The 18,425-nt window shown below is 45.4% G+C and overlaps 2 protein-coding genes across 10 annotated transcripts in view; both read left to right on the forward strand.

Annotated features, from left to right (window-relative positions):
* Pfkfb2 (6-phosphofructo-2-kinase/fructose-2,6-biphosphatase 2) overlaps positions 1-4,200 on the forward strand; it is a 29,032-nt gene extending 24,832 nt beyond the window's left edge. For 7 of the 9 annotated variants that reach the window (XR_006020939.1, XR_006020933.1, XR_006020932.1 and 4 more), the window contains one exon: positions 688-2,690. Coding sequence is in view for 1 of the 9 variants with exons in the window: in XM_038348844.1 (XP_038204772.1) it covers positions 688-753 (66 nt within the window). In the remaining 8 variants the exon portion in view is untranslated. Of the gene's footprint in view, positions 1-687; positions 2,691-3,671 lie in introns of those variants that run through there. The other 2 variants (XR_006020934.1, XR_006020938.1) reach the window with 2 other exon arrangements.
* A 168-nt stretch (positions 4,201-4,368) lies between these two features.
* Positions 4,369-16,180, forward strand: C4bpb (complement component 4 binding protein beta). The gene is made up of 6 exons (XM_038348850.1): positions 4,369-4,768; positions 5,254-5,424; positions 6,828-7,004; positions 7,578-7,671; positions 15,311-15,437; positions 15,976-16,180. The coding sequence occupies exons 1-6, from the start codon at positions 4,717-4,719 to the stop codon at positions 16,129-16,131; spliced, it is 777 nt and encodes a 258-aa protein (XP_038204778.1). The 5' UTR covers positions 4,369-4,716; the 3' UTR covers positions 16,132-16,180.
* The last annotated feature ends 2,245 nt before the right edge of the window (positions 16,181-18,425 follow it).

Below are 18,425 nucleotides of genomic sequence, written 5' to 3' on the forward strand. Positions count from 1 at the left end.
GTGTCCACTGTTCTCCTGCCTTATCCCACACGGCACTAGCAAGGACCCAGAGCTCACTAGTAATTCAAAGTCAGAGGCTTCCTTCCAAACTTACTAAGCCAGGATTTTAACAAGATCCCTGGCTGACTGAATTCATAGGCACATTTAATATTTCAGAAACAAGCTTTCTAAGGGAAAGGATTTCTTACAAAGTAAACATTAAATACCAGTTCATGGGAAGAAGTTGATCTACTCTAGATGCTGATTTCAGGGTGGACTGGAGTAACCATAACAGTTGTGACCCTCCTCAGAAGCCATATAGCCTGTGGCTTCATTGCTACTCTGTGTGTGTGTGTGTGTGTGTGTGTGTGTGTGTGTGTGGTCTCTTGGCTGATACAGCATTCATCACCACAGAGATCCAATCCACCACTGCTTTATATCTCAGATATGTAACTTAGAGTCCAGTTCTGAAACAGACGTGTACCCTACTGTTGTCATAAGGTCAGCTTCTCTGTGAAAGAAGCCATTACATGGCAAGGCCATTCACGTTTACCTGAGTCCCCAGGGTCAAGGTGTGTGCAGGCACACCAGTGTGTCCTCACATGCGTTTGGATGTGGGCACGAGGGTTGGGGATGGATTTTTCTCGCTTTTCTTTGTTCGTCTCTTGGCTGTGGTGTAATGGCTCTGCTTCTCTTTCTGACTCCTAGGAAGTACAGAATGTGCTGACTGAGCCTAGACGCCCCTCAATGGCATCCCTCACACTGCTGTCCTGATGTGTGAGGCTGAGGCCAGACCTCTCCGAGGAACTGGATCTGCTAAAAAGCCTGGGATGCCAGCATCACTGAGGCTAGAACAGGAAATTAAGTGGGAGCATCTCATTTGAGGCTTCTGAAAACCTTCACTATGTTTCTTCCCCTCCTGCGTCACAGGATCATTGCTGCGCCTGTGCCTCAGAACTCGTTAGCAGCCTGAGCGCGTTAGCTCCTAATCTCTGTTGACCCAAGTTTGCAAATACCGTTTTACGTAGGCATTCGATATTCTACCTAGGACCGCCTGCATCCTTAGCTGGAGATTTACCTGACCTGTGAATACACTGCTTTAGAACTGGTTTCTAGGTGAGGATGAACTTCAGGGAGAACGTGTGTTGGAGGCGAGCAGGCTAACGTGCAGTAAGAGTGCCAGCGGTTCCTCTTGCCACAAGAGAAGAGACAGGTGACCAGGTAAATAGAGGCTGTCAGGAGCTCGGCTCTGAAGTGCCTCTTCTCTGGTGACAGGAGAGTAGTATCTATGGCTCCCTTTTTACTTAGAGAAGCTTTTCCTGCTCCATATTCTTTGCAGGATCTGGCTGCCAGGATTCCCCAAAGGGGACCATGCTTTACATTCTCGTGTAGCTACTGTTTTCTCTCTGAGGCTTGTGCCTCTCACGCCCAGAGAGGACTGATTCCATACCTCCCGAGGGCTGGGAGTGAAGGCTAGATGGGACCACCTCTATCCCACCAGGAAATGAAGATGCCTTCTTGATAATAAGTTACACTGGGAATTTTTTTTTTTTTTTTAAATTTCAAAATAGGCAGAGGCAGACATGGTCCTCGGGTCTGTCTCATTGATGTGGTCTCTGGGAAAGCTGTGGCCATGACTGCAGGAGCAGTGGTTCTGTGATGGGTGCCTCTGTTCTGGCTGTCACTACTGTGATCAGCTGGTCTCCCCCACGATACTTGACAAATGCAGCGTGTCCTCTATTCATCAGTGAGTGGGTACCCCTTCCAGACGAATCCAGTTGCGGTAACTAGATCACTGTCAAATAGACACACTGTCACTCCACATGCACGTCTGTTATGTAGTCCTGAAGAGCATTGCGGAAGCCACCGTGTATTGTCCCTGACAAATAGAACCGAGCGTGTTGGCATTTTTGTTTGTTTCCTTTTCACTTGAAATGCTCACTTGTTGGGCAGAGAAATAGTATAGCAAGAAAAGTCCCGAAACGCAGCTTTTTCTACATTTTTTTTTTATACTGTGGACAATACTGGAGACGGTTACCCGAGAAGATGGGAACTGCAGGCAGTTCACTGTCTCCCAACTTGCAGCTTGCTTTATATGTGCGTCACCTGCAGGGAGGCCCCATGCTCTGCTTGCTGTAGGCAGTTTTCCCTTGGCTGCTTGCAGCACGTTGTAGGACAAGGGCTGCCTTCTGCAGTGAAGTACACTCCTTTCTGGTGATCAGATGGTATTTTTATGAAGCTATTTATTGTGTGTGAGGATTTTGCATGTATTTAATCAGAATGTCATGTATGTTCTGTGTTCTGCTAGCTGTGTAGGTGGCTTGACTCCTAAGCCTAATGTCCGTAGTATGACCGTAAGTTAAATTTGTAGAGCACAAGTACTGATGTGTGGAAAAGAATGATGATTATGTTATGACAGTGCATTTTTAAATTTCTTCATTGGTTTTATTACAAACCAAGAAATGTATTTCTCTGGAGAAAAATTCTCTCTTGGATAGTAAAACCATGCGGAAATGTCTGAGTTATGTAAACTGCTTTTGTAATAAAATAAAGTTATTTTTAATTAAAAGGTGCAATGAAATGTTCAATTCACATACAAACAGGCATCATTTGTTACATTACAGATAGACAAATATTAGTATTTTTCGAAATGTACTTGAAAGTTTTTAGAGACATGATTCTGAAGTTATTAAATGGTACCTATGTGTCCAGCTGGTGTTACAGTGTCTTCAGTTGGTGACTGTCAAGATTCTCTAGCAGTTCAAAGTCAACAGGGTGTGAGAGCCATGCTAGACATCTATTCACTGATTTACAAATATTTAATGACTGCCTATTGATTGCCAGCTGATGACTCAATCCATTTTTGAGAAGCCACAGGCAAGCAGGTTAAATGTGCCTCTTTAAGTTGGGGCTGGTATTAATAGCCTTGGAGGTGGGCTCTTCTCTCCTGGTTGACTTTTGAGCCCATTTCTTGTTTCTTTGGTAACAATTGAAAGGCAAGCACCACAGGATTTAAGTCACTGTATAAAAAGTCATTCTTGAGGTCTATTAAGGTAAAGCTACTTCTTCCTGAACAAAGTAACAGGGTCTAGGTTTTCCCTCTGTCCCTGGGTGGAGAGCTTGCATTCTAAAGCTCTCCAAACATTATATACAATGGTCTTTTAAGAGTTAGCCAGCTGAACCTGTCAGTCACCGGGCCAGGAGTCCACCCCACTCCCCCATTAGGAAATCTAATTTGCTTGATGCCCTGTGAAGGAGAGAGAAGAATAGTTAATGGAGCCAGGCAGCACCCAGGAAGAGGCGGGTGTAGACAGGGAATAAGGTAAAATCCTGGCAGAAGCCCCTCCTTCAGGCAGACTGCTTCCCTTAGAACACTGCGGAGGCCGTCTGCTTTCGGAAACACACCTTTCCCTTCCTCTCCTCCAACCTGCCCAGAGTGCAGCATGTTTTCCCAGGCACTCCGGGATTCCTCATTCTTCCTCGGAAAGTGCCCCGCCCCCAGGCCCCAGCCCCCAGCCCCCAGCAGCTGCTCGCCAACCTCCCCAACCTCTGTCGCAGAGGACAGCCTTACTTCTTCCTCCCTCTCAGCCGCCTCCTGCCTCTCGGCAGTTGCATGTTCTACTGCTCTTTCCTTCACACTTAAAACTGTTCGCAAGTTTCCTTCTGACTCTGTTTTAAAATTCTTTTATCAGACTAAGAACTCAAAAAGGAATTCTCAGTTTCCCAGAAGCACTTAAACTTCCGGTCTTCAGTACTGAGACAGGCCTGAGGTAGCTGGTACGTGGAAGCTGATCTGGTATGAATGGATGGAGTGAGACATTCAAAACAAGGCTGCCTTGGCTCAGTGAAGGCTTGGCTCAGAGCAGGGCCACGCTGCTGCCTCCAAGGAAGACCACTACCAGAGCTATTCAGAACGAGCTCTAGCTAGAACGTGGATGCCAGCCCAGGATAGGTGGTTGTGCTGAGCCATTTCTGATTCAAGCAGAAGACTGTCATTGCTTCTAACAACACTTCACTTGTTCCAGAACACTGTAGCATTGAAACAATGGCCCGTGGAGAAACCCCTACCACCTGAGAAGAGCCGCTCCTTCAGTTGCCTCTGGGTAGACTTTGTCTCTCTAGGCCTTTCCACTGTGACTGTGCTGCAGTGTCTGACAAACTCAGCTTCCCCCGTCTTATGTCTTTGGTGCACTCATTCACAGCTTGCGTTATCTCACCTGCCTGTCAGCGCTATCCCTGGCACAGAAGAGAATTCAAGCGGGGAGGAGGTGACACTCAGTGTGGTCTTCACTGGGAAAGTGCCACTGGTCATTGCCCCATCTTCTGTCCCCAAAGCTGGAGAGCGCTGTAGGCAGTGGACTAAACACTGACAAATATTGGCAGAAGTCAAGGTTGTCCAGGGCCATTTAGCCCACGCCTGCTGGGGAAGGCTAAACCTGCAGCTCAGGAACTGCTCAACGGGTTTGCATTTCTAGAAACTGGGAAATTTCTTAAAATTTTAAAATTGGCAGCTCTGTAATCATCTTTTGTGGTTTCAAAGCCACTGCATACACCGTCTTCTCTCTGCTGTTCTTCCCTGTTACAGGAAAGTCTTTTTTTTCTTCTTCACGTTTGTTCCAGAAGGAAACTATAACTCCTTCTCGAGAAGGAAGCTTTTCTGATCATAAGTGGTCAGAAGGATGCTTTTGATCGAAATTACAGTTTAATTTCACCCTGGGTCAAGTAACTGCTCACCAAATGCTTTGTTGGGTTGTTTGCTGTCTCATGTGGCTGATTTCTGCCTTAGATGGTAAGTGTGATTTCCTTACGATATTTCATTTCAATGTGTGGTTTAAGAGGTGTTCTGTGAAGGGTTTTAATGAAATTTACATTTATAGTATTTATTAAAAATTCTCAAGGTATATACTCTGTACTCATCGGGGACCTAGTTTATATTAATGGTGATCTTGCACCCTGGGATGGGTGGTCATTGGTGACTTGCTCTTTTTATTCTGGGATCCCCCAAACTTGACAATTTCAATATCCTGAGATGTCAACGGAACTTGGGAAAGGGTTGCGTATTCAGGAATGGATAACTCGTGGCTGATTTGACTACAGTGCCAATGATCTGTTTGCAAACATAGCTTTAGAAATTCTTGGAGAATGGGGGATGGGGATACACATTCCATGGAAGAGAGGATTAGTCCAGCACAGGTTCGGAGGGAGGAATGCGGTGAGATGTCCTTGCAGCCAGTGATATGCCAAATGATTCCGTTCCTTTTTTCCTTCCGACAGAGAGCTGTTCAGAACTTCCTCCCGTGAATAATAGTGTATTTGTTGCAAAGGAAGTAGAAGGACAGATTCTGGGGGATTACCTTTGTATCAAAGGCTACCACTTGGTGGGAAAGCAGTCTTTGGTCCTCAATATCTCAGAGGAACTGGATGTCTCCCCGGCTGAGTGCCGCTGTGAGTTTGGTTTTTCCGTTCATATCACCATCTCCTTATCCTGTGTATCCTGCTTCTCCTGGAGGCCATGCTAAAATTGTACAAAAAAAAATCAAACAAACAAAAAACCTTCAATTTCTAAGATGCTACTGTGCATTTCTCCCAGGTGATTCTGAGACAGGATCTTGTTACGGTAGATCATCATATTGGCTTGGAATTTGATTTGTAACCCCCAGGGACCTGGAACTTCCAACCTCAACCAGTGCTGGGATTTCAGGCACATCTCCAATGCCTGTCCATCATCTTACTTTTAAACTGGAGAAAACGATATCCTTAGTTTATGTATCTGATAAGTGAGAGTCAAGTGGCTTTCTCCAGGTGACAAAACTCATTATGTTGTCTTCCACAATGACAGAGCATAATTCTTCCAGATTGCTCCTGTTGTAGCTATTTTCTAATAAACTGTGTTAATCTTATGTAAACATAACATTTTAAACTTTCTTTCATATGGAAAAATTTACATCCCTCTCCAATGACTCCTTATTTTCAACAAGAAAGAAACGATTAAAACAGATAAGAAAAGAGAAAGTAAGAAATGAATAAGAATATATATTTGGCTAAATGAAAGAAAAGGAAAGATCTGCTTGAAACACAGACTTAAGACGTTTGAACAGTGTTCAATAGCACGGCAGTATAATGAACACGTTACTGGTCATAGCCCGTCATATGCTTCATTATGTGCAATTCAGGTGTCACTTATATTCTTGTGCATGACCATGTTGCGTGACATTGAAACATGCCTGCCCGTCCCAGATACGAACTAATGACAGACTGAAGTTAAGCATACTACCAAAGCCCAGCTTGGTGAGTCAGTGAGTTTACTTAGGTTATTTCCAGAAGTATGGTGAGGGCTTACTTACAGGAGCAGAAATGACTCCAAGACAGCTGCATCACCGAAAGCCCACCAGCTGCTATGACGGCTCACAAAAGCTGGGAACCTGCAGCTGAACAGGTTGAAAAATCTCTTTCGGGCCAGTCAACTGGCGTGAGCAGCTCCCAGCAGTCCTTATTGCTGATATAACCTTAGGGAGGGAAGAACCTTGTGAATTTGGTCAGGTTCAGGATGTTCCAAAAGCTTCTTAGCTGTTTTCTTGCTAAGTTCTTTCCCTTTAGAAGTTCCAGAGTCTTAGTGAGCCTTGTTTTGAAAGCGTAGGTCTTAAGGAGCTTTGGAGGAAATTTCTGCACGCAGTCCACTCCTTTTTCCACAGTTATGGTACCTTGGCCTTTATGGTTTGAAAATACCTATCCTTTTAGATACACGGGCACCATTATGTTCTGAGTTACTATTATCTTTCTGAAGCTTGGGGACATGTGACTTGTACCTCTTCCTAGCCTCTCAGAGCACTGACTGTTCTCTACTTCAGTGGGCCACTGTCCCGAGCCTGTACTGGAAAATGGCATGGCCAATTATTCTGGGCCTGTGAGTGCAAGAGACAAAATCATGTTTAAGTGCATTGATGGTTACATCCTCAAGGGAAGCAACTGGAGCCAGTGCCAAGAGGACCACACCTGGGCACCTTCCTTACCCATATGCCGAAGTAGTAAGTACTGATTAGTATTGCCACTCTGGGGCGACTATTACCTTGTGGTGCCAGCCATATTAATGTCTACATCCGAGTAAACTCTTCCTACCATGTGAATTACTTCTCCTTCCACTGTGGCCCAAATTTTCCTCTTTCCTTTCTTCCTCTTCCCTCCCCTCCTCTCCTCTCCCAACTTCTGATGCTCCTGCCTCCACTTCAGGAGGGCTGGGATCATAGGTGTGCCACCATTCTTGTTATCTGACGCTGGTGCCTGAACTCAGGGCTTCATGCATGCTAGGCAGGCACTCTGTCAGCTGAACCACACCCTCTGCCCTAATCTGCCATCTCTTGCACCGTCCCAGCTGTCAGCTCTACAGTGTGTAGTTCCTTTCCCAGAGCTCAGAGGGTGAGCTGGGGAAAGGGGCTTTTCCACAGACGATTATGGTTTCATGAGAACGGAATGAATGGAGAACATGCTCCCCGGTCCCGTTTGCACCAGTGTGAAGATGGTGGACTCTAGAGCCCACACAGCGTAGGAAGCACTGCCCGGCTCTCACAAATCTCACTCCAGGCCGTCTGTCTTCCCCTTAGGAGACTGTGACCCTCCTGGGATTCCGAGCCATGGCTATTTCGAAGGAGGCTCTTTTACTTCAGGATCTGTTGTTACCTATTACTGTCGAGACAGGTAAGCACAGAGCACCTTCATGTCCTTGTGGGAGCACTTCCCTTCCTATTGCTGGGACAAAGCACCACAGCCAAGGCCACGTGTAGACAGAAGGGTTGGTTCGGGTCTGTGGTTCCTGAGGGTAAGAGTCCATTGCTGTTACCACAGGGAGCGTGACAGCAGGTGCATGGTGGCTGGAGCAGCAAGCAGAGAGGCTCATGTCTTCAACTGCAGGCACTTAGCAGAGAGCACGAACTCAAAATGGCACGAGTCTTTAAACCCTTAAAGCCCCCTCTAGTGACATAATTCTTCCGACAAGGGCATACCTCCTAAGCCTTCCCAAACAGCACCACCAAGTGAGGATGGAGTATTCAAGTGTGGGAGACTATAGGGGACATCTGACCCAAACCACCACACTAGGAAAAGTGTTCATTTTTCCAGGTTATTCAACCAGTGGTCAGGCTGGGACTCAGGGGAGAGAAAGGAAAAAGCATCCTGCAGGGAGATAGAGTTGCCGTTTGTTTATATGACATGTCCCTTTGTGAGTAATTCCTATTATGGCACATACTCGCTAGATCATCTTCCTAGCATGACAGACATGGCCATGGTTGGGGCCTTCTAGGGCTACGTAAGGTAATCTGTGAATGGTGTTACCTCAGTCTGGTTTGAGAAGAGCGAACTTCTGTCAGGTGTCCATGCTGACCAAAGAATCTGCCCCTTTAATTTGTAGTCTCAGTGCTAGGAGCTTGTGTTGGGTGATTGTGACTATTGCTCTATCACTGCTGGATTTTTGTCTTTGTTTTGGCCTTTGGTTGAGCATTCTCAGTACTTTATGGAGGTAAGTGGGAGTCTACCTTGAATGGCCGATTCCGTTATTTACCGTTTGATGGGTCCTGCTCCTGGTGAGTCCTGATCCTACTGGGAAGACCCACACTGGACCTTGGCTCCTCACCTACTGTTTCACTTCATGACCTATAAAGTGGTCTTGGCAATTTTAATTACCTAGAGGGTCCCGTATGGAGAGTTCAGTCCAGTGATTACTACCTCGTGGTCTTTTGGTTGACTCTTTTCCTGATAAGCTTGCAGAAGTCTAGAAACAGTGTTAGCAATGTCAACTTAAACTGGGATTCCTCTGAGCTGGGTAGAGGGCCGATGTAGTGTGTTTTCTATCTTAGCTTGTGCTGTGGATATCACTGAGAACATCCCATGTATTTTTTTTGGTTTTTCGAGACAGGGTTTCTCTGCAGCTTTAGAGCCTGTCCTGGAGCTAGCTCTTGTAGACCGGGCTGGTCTCGAACTCACAGAGATCCGCCTGCCTCTGCCTCCCGAGTGCTGGTATTAAAGGCGTGCACCACATCCCATGTATTTTTTTGTAAGTAGGTACAATGTCTGTCCTGAGGGTCTCCATTGTGTTGCAACGGCCTACATAACTTCCTGGCCTGCGTGCCCCATTCAGCCGTGTAACCTGGTGGGGACTTTTTCAGTCTGACCGGCCTCACCATTTCTGGGTCATTGTAAGGATAGCTGAGCAGCAACATGCTACCACATTTTTGGTTTGTGGTTTTTTGTTGCCCCTCATATCTCTCCATGGCTCTTGTCCCCACAGTGGGTGTCTGTTAGTGGACCACTGCTGACTCTGCCAGCGAGGGAGCCAAAATGGAAGGCCTCTGAACATGGCCCAACTCCCTGTGCTTATGACTAGGATTGCTAGGATCACACACTGCTAGGATCACATTGCTAGGATCCATGCTATGTGGTGGAATTTGGCCTCTGAAGCGCTATAAACTTAATCTTAATCAGCACAGAAGCTTTCTGTCTTTCAGCAGTGGTTGCTGCCGTCTGTTAAGGTGATCTCACTTTGCCTGTCCACCAATTTATCATTGCTTCTCTTTCGTTCACTGATGAGTGTGGCCCAATATGGCACTGGGCCTAGTCACGCCTCCTTTGCTGTGGAATAATCCTTTTGTAGTAAAGATGCATTGCTGTCGTTGTTAATAAAAAGCTGACTGGCCGTAACTAATCAGGATTTTCAGTACAGAGAGAATACTGGGAAGAAGAAGGGCAGGGTCTGAGGGTCTTGAGCCAGACCAGATGAAGCAACATAGGAAGTTTGTAGATGAGGTAAATGTGCCTTGGGGCAGCACATAAGTTAATTTCTACTAAGAAATTAATTTCTATTAAGAAATGGATTAATTGGAGGGGTCATGATGGGGGAACCCACAGAGACAGCTGACCTGAGCTTGTGGGAGCTCATGGACTCTGGACCAACAGTTAGAGAGCCTCCATGGGACCGACCTAGGCCCTCTGCATCTGTGTGACAGTTATGTAGCTTGGTCTCTTTGTAAGGCTCCTAACAATAAGATCAGGATTTGTCCGTGGCACTTACTTGGCTCTTGGGAACCTGTTCCCTATGCTGGATTACCTTGCCCAGCCTTGATGCGAAGGGAAGAGCTTGGTTCTGCCTCAACTTGCTGGGCCATGCTTTTCTCAAGCCTGTGGGAGGACTGCCCATTTCTGAATGGAGGTGGAAGAGGAGCAGAAGGGGAGGGTTGTAGATGGGAAGTGTGTGTGGGGGTCTTGGAGGAGAGGAGGGAGGGGAAATTGTGGTCAGTATGTAAAATAAATGTAAAAACATGTTATTTTTTAAAAAAGATAAGCTTAAGCTATTGACTGAACATTTATAATCAATATTAAGTCTCTGTGTGGATATTTGGGAGTGGCTGGTGGTACAGAGCTGATCAGGGTCCCAGAGATAAACTCCACCTACACTTCTTCTATTGGTAATTAATGGGGTACCAACACTGTTGGGGTTCTCTACTGAGGGAGAATGTGCTATCTACATATCTAAGATAGTTTCACTTAACCAAAGTAGTTATCAGCGCTGTGCCCGACTGTGGGTGGGTCCACCGCTAATGTATCTAGCTTCCAGTGTCTTGACAACAGCTTCTGGGCCATTGGGTTTTATAGCTATTAAGATTTCATAAGTAGTCCACCATTGTTTTTCCAACAGACATATGCACGGTCAGGGCATTATTGTGTGTGAACTATCTTCACACCCTGTACTTGCTCCATCTTGTTTTGCTTCCTTAAATGCCATGGGATAAGCTTCTGTACAGCCTCATACCTCTTGCTTGGCATTTGAACTGTAGCGTGGCCTTAGGTGGGCAGGGCCAGCTATGGGAGGGAAGCCCTCTAGTTGTCAAGTAGCCCTACAAACTTCTGATTTGCTTAACCCAGACGAGAAGGAGGAAAGTTTGTGCCTCTGTGCCTTGCCTGTTACATCTGTGGCAATACTTCCTTTTTTATCGTAATAGACGACACTCAAATATTTCATAAACAATCCAGGTCCTTGGACCCTGTTTGCATTAATGGCTCCTCAGCATAATGCAATATTTGAACAGTTGATGGTGTGGTCCATCCCACTTGGTCAGATATTGCCATCCCATGTCATATTGTGAAACTGTGTAAATAACCCTGGAGAAACATGGTGAAAGTCCACCCATGGCTTTCCTAGATGAAGGCAAAATATCCTTGCCTTTCAGCTTCTATGTGAGAGCTGAAGAAATCATTGGACAAACACAGTACATAGAACACAGTGGTGATGGCCCAGTTGTGTTTCCAAGACTTAAACAGTAGAGCAGTGTTAAGTATGGCCAAATACTGAAAGACACTTGAGGAAATGTTCAACATCCTTAGTCATCAGAGAAATATAAATCAAAACAACTCTGAGATTCCATCTTACACCTGTAAGAATGGCCAAGATCAAAACCACTGATGACAACTTATGCTGGAGAGGTTGTGGGGGAAAGGGAACACTTCTGCATTGCTGGTGGGAATGCAAGCTGGTATAGCCTTTTTAGATGTCAGTGTGGTGATTTCTCAGAAAATTAGGAAACAACCTTCCTCAAGACCCAGTAATACCATTTTTGGGTATATATCCAACGGATAATCAATCGTGCCACAAGGACATGGGTTCAACCATGTTCATAGCAGCCTTGTTTGTCATAGCCAGAACCTGGAAACAACCTAAATGCCCCTTGACCGAAGAATGGATAAGGAAAATGTGGTACATTTACACAATGGAGTACTACACAGCAAAAAAAAAATAACGACATCTTGAATTTTGCAGGAAAATGGATGGAGTGAGGTAACCCAGACCCAGAAAGACGATTACCACATGTACTCACTCATAGGTGGTTTTTAAATATAAAGCAAAGAAAACCAGCTTACAAACCACAATCCCAGAGAACTTAGACAACAATGCGGACACTAAGAGAGACTTACATAGATCTAATCTATATGGGAAGTAGAAAGTAGAAAAGGACAAGATCTCCTGAGTAAATTGGAAGCATGGGGACCTTGGAGGAGGACTAAAGGGGGAGGGGAGGGGCAGGGAGGAGAGCAGAGAAAAATGTAGAGCTCAATAAAAATCAATAAAACATATTTTAAAAAGTATGGCCAAGCCGGGCGGTGGTGGCGCACGCCTTTAATCCCAGCACTCGGGAGGCAGAGGCAGGCGGATCTCTGTGAGTTCGAGGCCAGCCTGGTCTACAAGAGCTAGTTCCAGGACAGGCTCTAAAAAAGCTGCAGAGAAACCCTGTCTCGAAAAACCAAAAAAAAAAAAAAAAAAAAAAAAAGAAAAAAGTAAAAAGTATGGCCAAATACATCTTAATGTTCCCAGTAACCAGTTGTCCAAACTATGTCCCACCAGGCTTTTGGATAGGACATGGCAACAAATTAAAGGGGTTACATACAAGCATAATGATGTTTACTCTCCCCAATTCATGGATTGTTTCTACGATCTCTTGGTGCTCCCCCATACCTTTAGAAAATACTGGTATATGGTTTTGGACTCAGTAAGGTCACTGGTATGGTTTCTTGAGATTGGCTTTATGGCCAAGACATGTTTGTTTGCCAGGCACCTTTTCCCATGGTAATTTGCAAACACTTTCCCCATAATATGTCCACTCTCACAATATATTCAGGGATTATGGTATAGACCTGGGGGTATATGACCCAGTCTCAAAGTGATCACTGGTGCTATTTGTCTTCCAGAGCTCTTAGTTCCTGTTAAATGGTTGTTAAATATCTGGGTTTCTAGAAATGTGCATTTTTGACACTAGTAGCTATCTGCATAGTGACTCGTTCTGTGGTACAGGGAACTAGTATGCAACCAACTCTATATGAGGAGTCTGTTTCAGGGATGCGCAACTTTGGAAGAAGTCTCTATTCTCTGTTTTCTCCAGAACCAGAGGCTCACTGTACTGTCTGGCTCAGGGGAAACCCTGTCTCTCATGGCATTTCCAACTGGAGGATGGGCCCAGATTTTCCCTTTTATTTCCTCGCACACACATGGGTGCCTGCTCTGGCGTTCTAAAGGTACACGCTGTCTTAGGAGTTTTGGAGTCTTTTCTTGAGGGAGTTGATTTCCAAAGTTTTATCATCCAAATTTGGCCATTTGTCTGTTTTTTAAAAAGTGCATTACTCCCTTATGATTTCATACACGTAAATAATAGATTTTCATCATTTTCTTGCCCCCTTCACCTCCTCTCACTCATCTGTCTCCCACTCCCATCTCATTTCTTTTTCCATCAAGTTTCCCTCATACTCCTGTGTTGTGCTGGGGGACTCCCTCTGAGTTTAATTAGGGCTGTTTGCATCTGGGAGACTTCCCGGGCCACCCTCTTTTACGGGTGGCCATTTAGCCTCTCACCACTTTCACATTTACTTATGTGGGGTACAGCACACCCCATTATCTCTGTCTCCACCGAATCTGTCTGAGCTCCCTTTGGTATTGTTAGCATAGCACAGCAACCGCGTGGATCTCAGAGCTCATACCTGACTGGAGGTATCCAGTGCAAGACAACATTTCTCATCTCTGCTTTACAAGTCATTATAAGCACCAGATAGAGTCAGAACACACATTGCTTGTCTCATACCAAGTCCCTTCAAACATGACTGCAGTTCCTCTGTAGATGTCTCTATTTCCCTTGGCGTGGGAATGCCTTTGGACTTGGACCCAGTATGTCTAATGGCCGTCGTTAACCGCGCTGCCAGGAACTCCGCAGTTATACTGTATGGCTGACGGTTGCTGTTGCTCAGTCCCACAGTCTCAGCAGGAGGCCCACGTTCTGTTTCTGCTTGAGCTTGGCTCTCAGTTCCACTAGAGGAGTGGAGTGGTGTATAGCAGGATGCAGGCATCTGAGGCAGGCAGATGGAGTCCTTATCTTCAGGGCGTCTCCGCAGTAGGTCTTCTGTGTCTTGGTAGTCTGCTGCAGAATCGCACTGTGAACTTGGCGTCTGTCGGCTCCAGCTTCTTTGAGCCAGCTTGTCACACATCGGCTGCTGTGGCCACTCAGGTTTCCTTTTGCTTTCCCACAACTAATTTGTCTGTTGCCTTCAACTTGGCTAGCAATCTTTCTTGGACTTTTGAGGTCTCCGTGCACTCACAGGGTGCTTCCCGTAAATCACATAATGGGGACACATTAAATCACACAGGTGGCATAGAACAGTCTAGGATTTCCCTGGCAGAACCGATGTCTGCATCCAGAATTTCCTGACTCTGTTCCCTCTTGGAATTCTGTGACAAAACTGATTTTATGGAAACCCTCCTAAGGAGGGCCTCAGGGGCTTTAGCGGGGACAGCTCTTTCAAGATACCAAAGAAGGAAATCAGAGGACTCAATGGGAGTTTGGACATCTTTGATTATCAAGCAGTCCTTGGTAGCATCGGGCCAGAAAGCAAGGATCCACACTAACAAGCATAGCAGCGTCTGTATACAGAGGGAAGAGAGGGAAGTCGGATTCCGGCACTCAACACTGCAGTGACGAACTTCTCATGGGTGTGATCCGCTTGTCTAGCAGGCCTTGGCTTCCTTCTCTGTCTCCGGTCTCCAAAGGAGAGAAATGGCCGGTATCCACCTCCCCCACATCACCAGATGTGCCTACAGTCTGAGAACGCCTGCAGGAATGGAGTTGCTGACTGTCTCAAATATAGATAATGGACTATTTCCCACAGAGTCCAAGAGCAGAAACTGTAAAGAAACAAAAGAAACCAGAAATGTAATGATTTAGATTTTGGACTCTTAAAGCATTGTAACAAGGGCTGGGCCTCCCTCAGGTGGTCTGGACTTTCTCCTTGATGGGTTTCCTGCCCTTTCTTTCTCTTGACTTGATCCAGGTCATGTAACTTCATCAGCCTTTGAATCCCACTCTTAGGTTTGGATCCCCTTCTGTTTCCTGATCACAAACCACCTCTCTCATTTATCCATTCAACTGCGCCTGCATTTTAGACCTTAATACAGATGCCTGTTTAGGTTATGATCGATCAACCACTTCTTCCCTCATCTGCCGCCTCCCTCCCCCCCCCCCCAAAAAAAAAACCCAACCAACCAAACAAAATCCCACCGGCCCTGAAATTCACACTTTCCTTCGTGTTATTCTGGTTTGACTCATCCCTTGGGTTTGCCCATCATTTCAGAGAACTGTTTTATTTCATGGCTGTTTTGTTAGGATGGAGATAACTTAAGCATACGCCAAGGCTCAGGGGCAGGAAAGTGGATTTAATCACAGTTTGGAAGACTGAAATACAGCGATAGAAAGCCTATCTCCGTCACTCACCTCAGAAGCTGCAAAGGCTTATGTTGTTCTGGCATCTCCAGGTACCACTTAGTGGGTGCACAGAAGCTGCAATGCATTGATGGGGAGTGGAACAGTTCGTACCCTACCTGTGAGCCCATTCAGGAAGCCCCCAGACCGGCTGAGCAGATTGCACTCGAGAAAGCAATTGTAAGTAGGGGCTGTTATCCATTTTGTTCTTAGCTGCGGTCTCGGGCCTGGCATTACTCTTAGCATATGCTTAGTGAATATCTGTTCAGTGCTGGGTAATGCTTTCGAATGGCTTAACCTTGGCCTGATTGTGGAAGGGGCCTCATGGAATACCAACTCATGTTTCTAGATAACATTCCCGTTCATCACCATTATCAAAGCATCTCACAAATCCTTCCTATGGGGTTTATTGCAAAGAAGGTATAGAATTGTACTCAGTGCCTGAGATCTGAAAGTGCTGGCCGCGGTGAGAAGCTGCTCCAAGTCTAGAGTCGAATACATTCCGAACACATTTATTTTCCTTCAGACTAACTTTGGCCTGTATCTATTCTTGGAGAAATATTAATGACTACATTTAAACCAGAACACGTAAAGGACTGATCATGTCGAGGACTCAGATGCCTTGTGAAGCTCCCTCAGTTTGCAGCTTCTTGGTTTCAGAGTAGAGAGCTGAATCTCAGGTCCCCATTTGTAACTTTAAAAGTTTTCCTTTCCCTAGCTTGCCTTTCAGGAGAGCAAGGACCTTTGCCGTGCCATAGAGGACTTTGTGAGACAGCTAAAGGAAAGCGGACTAGCCATGGAGGAACTGAAGCATTCCCTGGAGATGAAGAAAATTAAGTTGAAGGCAGATTTTCTACTGAAATATCATAGCTAAGCAAAATGGTAACAGAAACACACTTGTGAATAAATCACTTCAGAAGGTGCTTGCGGGTTGTTCCTTACTGAGTGGAAATGGCAAGGTCGTGTGACCGTGCAATCGATGCAGTGTGTGTACTCTGGGGGCATGCATGGGAATTTGACTTAGAATGTAGAAAGGCCAGCTACGGGGGTTTCCACTCCAGACCAGAGTTGGCAGCATGCTGGTGCAGAATGCAGAGCTTAATTCTTTGGCTGTGTGGCGAATAAGAAATCATGTATGTGATTTGAGTGTATCTCACATAAGACATGAATTATAAGTAAAAAAAAAAATCTGAGACAAGAACTAACCTTTCGTTCTGGAAAAATATACTTACAATAATTACATCTTTAAAATCACCTATTGAGTCCCATACAGCCCCAAGCACTAAAGATGACTGCCAGTGCTATTGATTGTTCTGACAACTTGATAGTAAGTCCCTGTTGCTGGAGACATCACATACTTATACTACATGGAGAAAAATACCTGGTATTTAACTGCAAGCTTCATCCCTTCTGGGTAGTATTCACAGTGCTGGAAGAGGTGCTATAATGCTCCCAGAGGAGACAAGTAATCATTAATATTTCCTTCAGCTATGAACTTGCAAACTATAATAACCATCTACATACAAGATATGCCCCTTGGTATAATAGTTGCACAAACATTAGGGGAATAACCAACCGCTTTTTGATTGACTTTAAGACCTATTTCATGAGATAGAATCCATCCCTGACACCATGTGGCCAAGACCCTAAGACTAGATAGGTCCTAGGTCCTAGGGGAAACTGTACAACAGATATTCTGCAAAAGGACCATAGCAATAAAATGACTCCTAATGACACACTGCTGTGCCTGTAGATCAGGGCGCCACTCAGCCCTCAGCAGAGAAGCTTCTTAGAGGAGGTGATAATTTGCACAGACAACTGGACAATATGCAGAGTAGGGACATATTTGGGTCTGAATCGAGTATCTTTATCACACCACTACCCTCAAGCCTAAGGCGTTATGTAGAAGAGAGCTGAAAGCTTTAAAAGCCAGAGATGGTAGGTGACTTTAAGGATACAGCTTTTCCAGACACAATGGGAAAGATGCACCTATGAACTCACAGAGGCGGTGACAGAATGCCGAGACCTGTGCCAACACAAACAGGACAAAATCCAGCATGGAGGAAAGGAAGTAGGTACAAGTCCCACCCTTAGCTAATAAGCTGATCTCAGTTAATAGCAGCTGGGAGAGGGAAAACCACTGATTTCCAATGGAGTCACATTGTGTAGCAACCACATTCCAGGGCAGGCCCCGTGTTCAGGAATAGTTAGCACAAATCAGAGTCCGTGGTTTTAGTAATTTCTTTTCTTGTTGGTTTTTTAAAGACAGGGTTTCTCTGGTGTCATGCTCACTGTCCTGGAACTCTGTAGATCAGGCTGACCTTAATTCACAGATCCGCATGCTTCTGCCTCATGAGTGCTAAGATTAAAAGCGTGAGCCACTATTGTCAGGTACCTTCTATTTTTTTAAGAGAAAGAAAGAACATGAAGTCATGTGAGTGGGGGGAGAGTTAGGAGGAGTGGAAGGATGGAAAAACATTATAAAAATATATTGTGTGAAATTCTCAAGCAGTAATTAACATTAAAATGTTTCCAACAAAACAAAATAAATAAAATGACCCATTGAGACAGAAATAGAATTAGGCTGCAAACTCTTCCTATTGTACCTGGCTTATGAAGCCAGGTTTCTAAACCTTATGTGGTGACACTGTTACTGACTTTTGGATAACTCCCAGCCCCACATCACCATGGGTCTGAGATGGTAGAGTACCATGAGTGTATTTTCTTCTCCTTATTTAAAGAGTAGGAGAGACAGGAGCCCTAAGGCTTCCCTAAGGTGCGTTAATGTTTTAAAATGGATTTTTGATTCACTTTTTTTTTCCAGAAAGGGTTGCTGAGATGCAGGAAAGATGGACTGTGTTCAGGCAACAGTGCGTGACCCAGGGTGGCTTGGATGGAACATGGCATTGGTGAAGGATAGGGAGGTTAGTTAAATCCAGCCAACAGCGAAGTTGCTCTTCGTTTTAGGCAGAATACACATGGTTTCCAAGCAGCGAAACAAGAACAGCACAGAGGATGATTTCTGACAGTGGCAAGGAAAACCCTCCGTAGCATGGGTGGAGGTGGAAATAATTGAGATGGAGAAGCAATAAAGGGGTCACTGCAGTGGTTCAAGGATGGGCCCCAAAGCTCATGTTCCAGACGACTCCAGTGGGGCTTCCCTCGCTG

Source organism: Arvicola amphibius, chromosome 12, assembly GCF_903992535.2.
Source record: "Arvicola amphibius chromosome 12, mArvAmp1.2, whole genome shotgun sequence".
Taxonomy (NCBI): domain Eukaryota; kingdom Metazoa; phylum Chordata; class Mammalia; order Rodentia; family Cricetidae; genus Arvicola; species Arvicola amphibius.